The 13,229-nt window shown below is 36.0% G+C and overlaps 1 protein-coding gene and 1 long non-coding RNA gene across 6 annotated transcripts in view; both read left to right on the top strand.

Annotated features, from left to right (window-relative positions):
• LOC147846549 (uncharacterized) overlaps positions 1-13,229 on the top strand; it is a 1,651,758-nt gene that overhangs the window by 617,292 nt on the left and 1,021,237 nt on the right. The window lies entirely within an intron of this gene.
• LOC100333521 (cathepsin Z) lies at positions 805-11,965 on the top strand. Of its 5 annotated transcripts, none has more exons than XM_087241560.1 (7): positions 805-958; positions 2,672-2,835; positions 2,934-3,113; positions 5,152-5,302; positions 7,659-7,824; positions 9,400-10,603; positions 11,722-11,965. In XM_087241560.1, exons 1-6 carry the CDS (start codon positions 825-827, stop codon positions 9,511-9,513), a joined length of 909 nt encoding a protein of 302 aa, XP_087097686.1. In that variant the 5' UTR covers positions 805-824; the 3' UTR covers positions 9,514-10,603; positions 11,722-11,965. The 5 variants fall into 5 exon arrangements, with proteins under 5 accessions (XP_087097686.1, XP_087097685.1, XP_087097684.1 ...); XM_087241559.1 differs by having other exon boundaries at positions 9,400-11,182; positions 11,570-11,965; XM_087241558.1 differs by having other exon boundaries at positions 9,400-11,349; positions 11,570-11,965.

Raw genomic sequence — 13,229 nt, 5'->3', positions numbered from 1 at the left:
TATATATATATATATATACATACATACATACATACATACATACATACATATATATATATATATATATATATATATATATATATATATATATATATATATATATATATACACACACACACACACACACATATACACACACACACACACACATATATATATATATATATATATATATATATATATATATATATATATATATATATATATATACACATACACACACACAATTTAATTTGTATCAATTTAAGTTAACAGATACCCATTTCAAAAGGGGCATTTTATGGCAGGAGTCATTTCTTGCCCCATTAAAGAAAAAAAAGCAGCGGCCCTTACAGAAAAAAAAAGTTTGGGGACTCCTGGTATATTTATAATTATGCATATGAATATAATTTTACAGCATCGATGTTGTGATGCCTTACAAATATAATCAGTTAAATAGACTTAAGCATCTATTTGGTTGTTAAAGCGTAAAAAGAGACGTGAAAGTGCAGACTCCATTAGCACTAGGCTAGCTTGGAAATTCCATTGAAAATACTGGGGTAAAATAAACTGTCATATTTAAAGACATGGCGTGGAAAAACAGAATGTAATGCAGTTCTTCCTGTTTGGGCTGATACCCACTTTATATCTTATCTCAGCCAGGCAGTAGAGATCGCCGTTTTCAAAGAAATCAGATCTTAAACGCGGTGATTTTGTATGGGACCGGAAGCCCTGGGGCTGGCTGACTGTGAAGTCGGTGTGCATATTCCCTCTCCTGAGCTCTAGAGGGCGCCAAAACTCTAGTTTTCGTTTTTCTAAAGTGTCAAACTCGGATGTAAACATTCATGATGGCGCCTGCTGTGTTGTGGTTTTCATTTCTGCTTAATGTGTTTGTACACACTGAAGGATTCACTGAAGTTCAGCCTCTTCCAGATTCATGTTATAAACCGATGAAAGACCACAGACCGTCATTCATAAAGTAGGAAATATCTTCATTGTAATAGTTATTTTAATCGCAACAACAAAACCTTACAAAAGGTCCCGCGTGAAAAAAATAATTTATAGTAAATAATAGAACCATATTGTAAAGTACTTGCATTACTTGCTTATCTGTTGTGGAAATCATATGTATTGTGGTACATGTTTTGAAATGTAAACAAATGACGTTTTCTAAAACTCTACATTTAATTTTACTTCAACACACCAGAAATTAATGATAATAAAATTGCTGTAAATACTATAATACAGTATATTACACTCTGCAGCTCAAAAAACACCGTAGTATGTACTATAAATGACTATAGTAATTTTTTTATGTGGTGTATTATGGATATTTTTGTGTATGATTTTACCACATAATGCACTACTATTGTGAAGTGCTATTTAAGCTGATAATTATATATTTTACATGTACTTTACTATGGTAATAACATATTTATTTATTTAATTTTTTGCATGTGCAAAATAACATTCAATATACACTACCAGTCAAAAGTTATAAGGTCAGTAGGATTTTTAAATGTTTTAAAATAAGCAAATTTTTTCACCAAGGCTGCATTTATTTAATCAAAAATACAGTACACATTGTAAAATTGTAAAAAGTTATTCACTATAAAGTAACTGTTTAAAAGTAGATTATAATTTAATTTAATCATTTATTCCAGTGATTTTAATGGTGAATTTTCAGCTTCAGTACTTTAGTCACATAATCCTTCAGAAATCACTCTAATATTAATTATTATTGTTATTATTATTATTATTAATAAAATAATAGTAATAGTAATAAAAGCAATAATGACTGGAGTAATAATTTCATTTGAAACTACATACAATAAATAATAAATATGGTTGAAATCAGAATTATTAACCCCCCCCCCCCCTAATTATTAGCCCCCTATTTATTGATGTAAAATCAGATTTTCAAAAAAACATGGAAAAAAATCTATGTTAAAATTAAATGTACGCGTGTTTAAAAAAAAAACCTAATGGATTTAGGAAAAAAAAATTATTCAAATGAAGAGAAAAAAAACAAAGTTTTTTTAGACTGTCTAGGCTTATGTTTTTGAAACAAAATTACTTTTATGCACTTATATGTTTCAAATTTATAAATTGTTTTTGAGAAAAAAAAAGTCATTTATTTTAATCAAGTAAATGTGTCCTAATTCATGAACGTTCAAAAACAATTTGGTATATATTACATGAATTATCGCTGTATTTTAATTAAACATTTCAAACATTTAGTAAATTTAGATAGAATATTGTAATAACTTAATTAATAACTACAGTACTTAGCACATGCTAGAATTATTAAATCTAAAAAGCACTTTACATTCTATTTACAGTTTAATTCAGAATTATTAGCCCACTGTATATTTTCCCCTTAATTTCTGTTTAATGGAAAGAAGATTTTTTTCAACACATTTCTAAACAGTACAAAGTAAGGGGAATTATAGGAAATAATGTGAAAAATGTAAACATCATTTGGGAAATATATATATATATATATATATATATATATATATATATATATATATATATATATATATATATATATATATATATATATAAAATAAAAAATAAAAAAATTCGCAGGATGGTGAATAATTTTGCATTCAACTGTATATTATATTCTCTATCATTTAACAAACTTGTAAGACATTGACAATAATAATAGTAATAATTCATATTTTAGGACATATGCTCGTCCACATGAATATTTAAACGTCTCTGATCTCCCCGCCTCCTGGGACTGGCGCAACATTGATGGGAAAAACTATGTGAGCATCACCCGCAACCAACACATCCCACAATACTGTGGCTCATGCTGGGCTATGGGCTCCACTAGTGCTCTCGCAGGTAAAAACAAAGTACCAGTAAATAGTATAATATAGTAATAGTATAGTACATTAGCATTGAGTCATTCAACAAGCTATTCTGCCTTATTCCAAATTTAGACCGCATCAACATTAAGAGGAAGGGGGCGTGGCCTTCTGCATACCTGTCAGTGCAGAACGTGATCGACTGTGGCAAGGCGGGGTCATGCTTTGGAGGAGATCATCTGGGTGTTTACGCATATGCGAATGAGCACGGCATTCCTGACGAGACCTGCAATAACTATCAGGCTCGAAACCAAAGTAAGTCTTCAAACTCTGAGTCTGCAAGAACACACAGAGTTGCAATGAAAATCTCGTACAAGTTGCATGCATGCACTCACCGGCCACTTTATTAGGTACATGTGTCCAACTGCGTGTTAACGCAAATTTCTAATCAGCCAATGGCATGGCAGCAACTCAATGCATTTAGGCATGTAGACATGGTCAAGACGATCTGCTGCAGTTCAAATCGAGCATCATAATGGGACGGGCTGGACTTTTCAGAAACTACTGGGATTTTCACGCACAACCATATCTAGGGTTTACAGAGAATGAATGGCCAGACTGATTAAGCTGATAGAAAGACAACAGTAACTCAAATAAGCACTCTTTACAACCAAGGTCTGCAGAAGAGCATCTCTGAACACACAACACGTCCAACCTTGAGGCAGATGGGCTACAGCAGCAGAAGATCACACTCTTGTCAGCTAAGAACAGGAAACTGAGGCTACAATTCTTATTAGTTGGTATTTTCAAGTCCATCATCTGTCATTCACCCACTGGCAGCCAAAATCCACACCTTACACTAATATGAAGCGTGTTTGCACTCTGAATACTTCTATATTGTTGATAAGCTGTGCATTTCACTCTGTCTTGCGCTGAAGGCTGTCAGTGTCGACCAATCACAGCAGGCTGTCATTGGTCCAATCAGCGCAGATTAGCTTCGCGCTAAGGAGAGGTTTGGGAACAAATGAATCACTGAACGATTCATATGGGTGTCGCTGAGATAATTAGGTAAAAATAAATGCATATTAAAAGATCATGAAAGTGTTTTCTTGACCTTGCATGCATATTAGACTGTTGTTGGAGACCCTTACAACCAAAATATGACCCTATTTTATGTATAATGGGCGCTCTTTAAGGCAAAAAAGTTCTAACTTGGTTTCATCAGATCAGAGAATCTTATTTCTCACCATCTTGGAGTCCTTCAGGTGTCTTTTTAGCAAACTCCATGTGGGCTTTCATGCACTCTGCAATAAAGCCGCCGACTTTCTACAAGTTTTTTCCATCTCTGACTGCATCTCTGGAGCTTAGCCGCAGTAATCTTTGGGTTCTTCTTTACCTCGCTCACCAAGGCTCTTCTCCCCCAATAGCTCAGTTTGACTGCACAATCCATTTAAACATTATGGAGGCCACTGTGCTCGTAGGAGCCTTAAGTGCAGCAGAATTCTTTTGTACCTTGATCAGATCTGTGCCTTGCCACAGTTCGGTCTCTGAGCTCTTCAGGCAGTTCCTCTGACCTCATGATTCTTATCTGCTCAGACATGCATTGTGAGCTGTAAGATCTTATATAGACAGGTTTGTGGCTTTTCTAATTAAGTCCAATCAGTATAAGCAAACACAGCTAGACTAAAAAGAAGGTGTAGAACGATCTGAAGGATGAGCAGAAGAAATGGACAGCACCCAAGTTCAACATATGAGTGTCCGAGCAAAGGGTCTGAATACTATAAGTGATATTTTAGCTTTTCTTTTTTAATACATCTGCAAAAATGTCAACAGTTCTGGGTTTTTCTGTCAATATGGGCTGCTGTGTGTATCATCAATGAAGGAAAATGATGAGCTTAAATGGTTTTAGCAAATGGCTGTGTAACTAGTCTTTTGCGTCTCTTCTGCGTTGTGTAAATAAATATTCACTCTGATATATCTTTTATCGATTTTATTGTTGTGAAAACAGTTAGAACAGAAAAATGAGCGCAGATCTAATCTACTAGCCTCGTGCAATGGCTTCCTCCTACATACTACAATGAATATCCTTTCTTTTTAGGTAACAGAGGGGGCGCTCTACATATAAAACAATGAATAAATGTTAACCCCTTCCTTCTCATTAGTATTTTAATGTATGCAAGTGGAGAGATACAATATAACCCTGTTACAGCTGCAATATAACAGAGTGAAAACTTTGAACAGGTCCCCCTAAAAACAAATTAAACATGATTGCATCTTTTGTTTCATGCAAATTTTAAATCTTAAATGTCTTATTTGCATATTAAATGTATAAACTCTTCTTTATTTTTTGCAGAATGTGACCCGTTTAATCAGTGTGGGACATGCTCTTTTTTTGGTTCCTGTTCCATTATTAAAAACTACACAGTGTGGAAGGTAGGGGACTACGGGGACATTTCAGGACGAGACCGAATGAAGGCTGAGATCTTTAAAAATGGGCCAATCAGGCAAGTTTTACAATCGATGTTTTCATTTAAACATAAATAAATTCAAGTAGTGAGCAACAAGTGATTCACTGTTGAGCCTAAACAGCAGTAAAGGGAATATGATGCGAATAAATTAATGTTTATTATATTAGTTTATTAACAGAGCGCTATTTAGGTTAGGTTAGGTTAAACTTTATTTGTCCCCGGTGTAAATTTGTCTTGGGCATAAAAGGTGCTACAACATTGTCTAAACAGACAGTAAAAATAAATAAAACAAAATAATTAAGAACAAACAGTTAAGAACATACATTGTTTACAGTATACGACCAAATATAAGTATAAATATATAAAACACAGAACCCAGTCAAGTGCTAGCGTACTACAGGAGCAGTGTTATTAGTACAGTTCAACAGTTTTATGGAGGTAGGAACAAACGAAAGCTTTAGTCTATTAGTTTTACACATTGGCATTCTCAGTCTTTTTCCTGATGGTGACAGCTGATATTCACTGAAAAGGGGATGTTTAGAATCAGTGCTAATACGTGTTTACATTTGATAAATTAATACAGAATTCATGTCAATCCAAGACATTTATGTTATGGTAAAATCTTAAAATCTTGCATGTGAATGTATTCAGAAATATCCAGATCAAATGGACTAAATATGTAAGGTTACTTTATCCAGATTTTGTAGACGGGTAAAAGACTTACCTCTTGGCTTTAATCTCAAAGGTACGCATTTTTTAAAAAATGTATTAACCAGTAAGCTTTCCCTCACAGTCTCCTCTTCAGACTAAGAACAAAGATTTAATATTATTTAGTATACAGTTTTTTTTCCAGTACTGGGCTGCAGCTGGAAGAGCATCCGCTGTGTAAAACAGTAAAAAAAAAATATATATATCCAGTGAGCGGCAATTCTGTGGGCACAAATGCCTTGTTGATGCCAGAGGAAAATGGCCAGACTGGTTCTAGCAGATAGAAAAGTAACAGTAACTCGAATACTCACTCATTACAACCGAGGTCTGCAGAAGAGCATCTCTGAACACAACCAACCTTGAGGCGGATGGGCTACAGCAGCAGAAGACCACATCGGTTGCCACTCCTGTCAGCTAAGAACAGGAAACTGAGGCTACAATTCACACAGGCTCACCAAAACTGGACAATTGAAGATTGGAGAAACGTTGCCTGGTCTGATGAGTCTCCATTTCTGCTGTGACATTCGGATGGTGTCGGAGTCAGAATTTGGTGTCAACAACATGAAAGCATGGATCCATATTGCCTTGTATCAACGATTCAGGCTCCTTGTGGTGGTGTAATGGTGTGTGGTATATTTTCTTGGCACACTTTGGGTCCATTAGTACCAATTGAACATTGTGTCAATGCCACAGCCTACCTGAGTATTGTCCATCCCTTTATGACTTCAAATGGCTACTTCCAGCTTCTTGAACATGACAATGAGTTCACTTTACTCAAATGACCCCCACAGTCCCCTGATCTCAATCCAATAGAGCACCTTTGGGATGTGGTGGAACGAGAGATTCACATCACGGATGTGTAGTCGACAAATTTGCACCAAAAGTACGATGCTATCATGTCAATATGGAGCAAAATCTCCAGTAGCCTGTTGAAGCTATGCCACAAAGGATTAAGGCAGTTCTAAACGCAGAAGTGGGCCCGACCACATACTAGTAAGGTGTAGCCAATAAAGTGGCCGCTGAGTGAAGAGTTTGACTGTTAGATGAATATTTGATGTCCCCTGACTTGTGTAAATTTTGTTATTAATATTGTTTTCATGATTATTTTATGATTAATGTTAATTTAATTTTTACATTTCTTTTTGTTATTTTATCTATATTGTATAAAAAAGTGAAATGATTGGTAGTGAAAAATGCATCCCCCTTTTAAGCTGATATATGGTATTAGTTATGCTGCTACACTAAATAAAAAATGTGAAAAGGAATTAAGAAATTTCAGAAGGGTTTTGAATCTGCCAGTCAGAACTTTGGATCTTTTAGAATCTATTTTAAGGTCAAAATTAGTAGCCCGTTTAAGCAATATTTTTGTTTTGATTGTCTACAGAACAAACCATTTTAATTAGCCATGCCTAATTAACCTAGTTAAGCTTTTAAAATGTCACTTTAGCTGAATACTAGTATCTTAAAAACTATCTAGTCAAATATTTTGTGCTGTCATCATGGCAAAGATAAAATAAATAAGCTATTAGAAATGAGTTATAAAAACTATTATGTTTAGAAACGTGTTGAAAGAAATCTTTCCATAAAAATGAGGATAAAAAAAATGTGCAGGGGGGCTAATAATTCTTCATCTGTATATGGATGAACTGAGTTGAAACATGTTCTCTATTACTCTGTGTTGTAGCTGTGCAATAATGGCCACTAAAGGCCTGGAGGCGTATGATGGAGGGGTGTTTGCTGAGTTTCACATTCTGTCTATACCAAATCACATCATCTCAGTGGCGGGATGGGGCGTCACAGAGGACGGGACCGAATACTGGATCGTCAGAAACTCCTGGGGCGAGTTCTGGGTTAGTAAAGAAACAGCATTCAGCAATTCACCAATTCAGCTTTACCAGAGGTCTGGTGCTAGGCATGGACTGGTATATGATTCTGAGGCTATGATAAGCTTTTGATAAAAATATCATGGTATTGTGATTTACCGCCCTAAAATATTGTCTTTTTATATGTCTGGGTAAAAAACAACAACTTTTTTTCCACATTAAACATATTATATTTTATTTTAAGAAGCATTTGCAATATTATGGAGCAGTAAACATTTGTTCTTTCATTCATTCTCCTTAGGCTTAGGGTGTACTCACACTAGGCACGGTTGCCTTGAACTGTGCCGAAGCGCGCTTGTCCCCCCTTCTCCTCTCCCCTGACGAACTGCACTCACACTGCATTTTACCTTCCGAGCACACTTACATCAACTATGCTGTGGCTGTTCAGTTCAACAGGAAGAGAAGCGCTCATGCTCAGCACACTGGAGATTGCTTTAGTTATATTGCTTTGTATTATTTTTAGTCGTTTGTGATGCGACGACACAGTCAAATATTTTGCAGAGCAGATCCAGCACTTTTGACACTCATAAATTATCTTAAAAGTCATTGTGCTGCACGTATTAGGAGGTTTGCTGAAGGTGCAGCTGATGTGCAGTGAGGGGTTTGTGTCTTTGTTTGCTACTACAGTTCGTGTAGTATATAGACTTCCTGTTGCTTTTCAGTTAAATTCTCAGATTAAGTCTGAGGTGTTGGGAGTGGCTAAGAGACTTAACCACGCCCCACCTGCTGTCAGTTTTGACAACAAACAGAAATGGTGAGCTGGAGGAGTCTTAGGTTGTAATAATAATTCTTCCCAAACACTTTCCAGATCTTTCTGAATGAAATGCCTACTTTACTACATCCAATCAGCTCGCAGTAGAAAAAACAAGCCAAACCCACTGCTTTCTCATTTAGTATTCTGTGTCTATAAGAACTGCATCAAAATACGAAAAAAAGAAAAAAGAAAAAAGGTTGCAGCTTCCAGTTTATGCTGATGTTAAAATTTTCTCAAGCATCACGTCACCATATTACTCCTGTGCTACAACAAATACACTGGCTTCCTATTAAATCACGGATTGATTTTAAGACCTTGATTTTAACTCTCAAAGCAGTGCATGGGCTAGCACCCGGTTACATCTGTGACCTGGTGACTCTCCCCACCCCAGCCTGCAGTCTTCGTTCTGCATCGGGACTTATCCTATATCAGCCATGCTGTAAACTCAAGACCATGGGTGGGAGGGCTTACTCATACAGTGCGCCTAAGCTGTGGAATGCACTCCCCATCAGCATTAGGAATGCTGCCTCTCTGGACTGTTTTAAGAAACTTCTTAGGACTCAACTTTTTAGCATTGCTTTTAACTTAGGATGATCATTTTGTTAACTTTTTATTCAATCTTGAGGTCCATATTTTTATTGTTTTATTGCATCTTTTATTGTTGCGCTGTTTTGCTTGCCTTGTATTGCTAGTATTTTGCCTTGTAGTGCCTTGACTTTAAAAAAAAAAGCGCATTACAAATAAACTTATTATAAAGAGTTATATTTTTGTGTTTTTCTCTGTCATAGGGCGAATCAGGCTGGGCCAGGATTGTCACCAGTGCTTATAAAGGAGGAAAAGGAAACTGGTACAATGTCGCCATCGAGAACGACTGTGCATACGGAGATCCAATAGTTACATAGATCTTTCTCCAATTGAAACATCCTGGAATTGACTATATGTCATCATGAACAAGCTTGTTTTATATATTATATGATTACTTACGATTGATTAGGATGTAAATATCCGGTGTCATATCTAACCTGGGAGATCTGTCATAGGAGAATCTTTCAGACCTCAGAAATGTACGTCTGTAAAAAAAAGAGAACAGAAATTTAAAGGGATAGTTCACCTCAAAATCTTAATCTACTCACTATTTACTGGTTTCTTTTTCTGTTGAAGACGAAAGAAGATATTTTGAAAAATGTTAGAAATTGGTAATCATTGACTTAGTTATAAAAACACCATGGAAGTCAATGGTTACAGATTTCCAACATTTTTCAAAATATCTTCTTTTTTTTTAAAGAAAGTAAAACTGAGTTGTGACAATTCATTCATTAATATTCAATCAGCTTAGTCTCTATTTCAGAGGTCGCCAAAGTGGAATGAACCGCCAACTATTCCAGTATATGTTTTACACACACTAAAAACCGTTGAGTTATTTATTTAACCCAATGGTTAAGTTCAAAATATTTGGTGCTTTGTTGGGTTATTTTTAACCTTTATTGGGTTATTTATTTAACAACTATTCTATCCGTTTCACCAGCACTCTTATTGATGATACAAACATGGGCTTTGTAACCGATCTATGGATAAAAACGCTGTGTCTGGGACTTAAAATGCAACTGAAATCAAGCATTTTCAAAAACTGCATGTTATTTATTTACACAGCCATAATTTAAAACAAATAGTAGTACTAGTAATAGTAGCAATAGTAATACCAGAATGGAAAGAAAAACGTTTAATCAAAATAACCCAATGCGTTGGGTTAAAATAACCCATAGTTGGGAAGGTGTTATAATAACCTATAATTAGGTTATATGTTGGGATATTTTTAACGCAACTATTTTAACTGAGCAGCGGATGCCCTTCCAGCCGCAACCCAGTACTGAGAAACACTCACACACACACTCATTCACACACAAACTCCTGCACTACAGCCAATTTAGCTTCTTCAATTCACCTACAGTGCTATTGTGACAATTGATGACAGTATTTAGTTTTGAGTGACCTATCCCTTTAAGTCAGGGGTGTCCAAACTCGGTCCTGGAGGGCTGGCGTTCTGTAGAGATTAGCTCCAACCCTAATCAAACACACTTGAACCAGCTAATTAAGGTCTTACTAGATCAGGGGTGTCCAAACTTGGCCCTGGAGGTCCGGCGTCCTGCAGATTTTAGCTCCAACTTGCCTTAACACACCTGCGCGGATGTTTCTAGAAAGCCTAAAGCTGCGGTCACACTTGACTTTTCTCCCCATAGACATCCATTCATACGCACGCAAATGCGTCAGACCGGAAATGCAGGGTCATGCATTAAGTTTCACAGTTCGCCGTGGTGCAAAGTTCAAGCTTGGTGAACTTTGACCTGTAAAATCTTGTCACTTGACTGTGTGAGACCAACCGAGGATCAAAACATGACCTCTCAGGACAGAAATTTAAAACATGGAGCAATCGTTCCCTTCTTTTAATGTCTAATAATCTCGTTTAATCCCATCCCTTTTCGCAGCACTGTACGACAGAATTTCGCACACACAAAATCTAGTGTGACCGCAGCTTAAGAGTTTGATTAGCTAGCTCAGGTGTGTCTGATTGGGGTTGGAACTAAACAGGGACGGACTGGGACAAAAATTCAGCCCTGGCACTATAGCCACACCAGCCCACATTACCATACGTACTGTTTGTTTGACATTCTTGCCAGATTTTGATTATGTCCGCGTAACCTTTGATTGAGTCGACCCCTCTTGAAACTATCACCGATTGGGCCAAATGATTAATATTTACTATTATTATTACTATTATTACCATCATCAATGTCATCATAATATTCACATGTTGCACGAGATAAAAGCTGCCTGCATGTAAAAACAATACATATAAAAAATAATAATAAAATAAAAAATAAAAATAAAAAACTGACCGGCCCACATTTAAAAAAAATGGTCCGGCCCTTCTGGCATTTGCCAGAATTGCCAGATGGCCAGTCCGCCCCTGGAACTAAACTTTGCAGGACACCCGGGCCTCCAGGACTGAGTTTGGGCACCCCGGTAGATATACTAGAAATCCTGGCGGGTATGTTAAAGCAAGTTGGAGCTAAACTCAGCAGGATACCGGCCCTTTAGGACTGAGTGTGGACACCCCTGCTTTAAGTGTTACAATGATTGACTTGTATAATTAGATTGTGCCAAATAACTTAAGAGGTTTAACAGTGCATTGTACATGTCTGGTAGATGTAATTTAATGTTATAATACTGCACATCTTAAATCAGAGGTGTCTCAATAATTGTTTTACACAAAACACTGAAACTGTTCTAAACCAAATGTATATATGGTATTTTAGTAGTTTCTTATGAAATAAAGTTTTTTTTTTTTCATCTCTTCATTTTAGGGAAAGTCTTTCTAGCCTGTTGTATTTCACTCAGAATTCAATAACTGTATTAATAGTAACAGTAATTAAATAAAATTAAAATGAAAGGTTGACTAAAGCGGTACTTATTCAGGCTCGTAGCCAGGGGGGTTCGGGTGGTTCGAAAGACCCACCCCCCCAACTCATAAAAGGTCCAGAGTTTGTCCCATACATGAGCTTAGTTGTCGTATTTTGACAGCTATGCCATCATAAATTGTGAAAATAACCCAAAGAACGCTTTAATGCAATCATTTTTTTCATGAGTGAGTCCAACATCCAACTGTGCAATATGACGAAAGTGAAGTCATCTTTCACTACAAGTAGCCCAACTTTTATTCTGAATCTTGGACCTTATTCTTGAAAGAAAAAAGATACTAATAAAAAATTTTAAAGCACCAAAAGCGGCCCACATTAAAGTCAATTTTAATATTAATTAGGCCATTTTTGTTATCCATGAACTTTCAAAAATGTATGTTACGAACTCAAACCTTGCTTGGCTCCGCACATCAGCAAGCCAGACCCGTAACAATAAATAATATTAAATGAAATAATTAGAACTCCTCTTAATTAATGAGGAGCCCGGAGTCTTTTTTTACAAGAGACTAGAAAAATCGTCAAGCTCCTCATTATTATTATGTTTATTTTTCCAATGCCCAGTGCCGTCAATGCTGGCCAGTTTGTTATTTGCCCCAAAAAATACAATATGCTAGTTTGTTTGTTTTTCATTTAAAACTTCCAACTCCTTTTTTGTAATGATATATTATTTATTTATTATTATATATTATACATTTGTATTTAAAAATAAGTCTTTTTTATTTTCCTTTATTCTATACATTTTGCAAATGTCTTTGGTACCTCAAAAAGTCTGCTTATGATGACCATCCAACTAGCTAAAAATAGTGCTGAAAATGTCACTAAAATGCAGTATTTAGACCTCATTAAATAGAACATAAGGTGAATAACTGCAAAAATGGACACTTTTGAGAAAAAAGAACCACCCTTTTCACCAGGCTACGGGCCTGTTATAAAATAATAAAAATAATAATATATTTATTCATTCATTTTTCTTTGGCGTGGTCCTTTATTTATCAGGGGTCGCCACGGTGGAATGAACCGCCGACTTATCCAGCATATGCCCTTCCAGCCGTAAGCCAACCTCCATACAGAAACGCCAACTGACCTAGCCGGTGCTCAATCCAGCGACCTTCTTGCTGTGAGGCGACAGTGCTAACCACTGA

The sequence above is a fragment of the Danio rerio genome, chromosome 2 (genome assembly GCF_052040795.2).
Source record: "Danio rerio strain M-AB ecotype USA chromosome 2, GRCz13ab, whole genome shotgun sequence".
NCBI classification, from domain to species: domain Eukaryota; kingdom Metazoa; phylum Chordata; class Actinopteri; order Cypriniformes; family Danionidae; genus Danio; species Danio rerio.
This window is presented reverse-complemented; position numbering and strand designations above follow the sequence as displayed.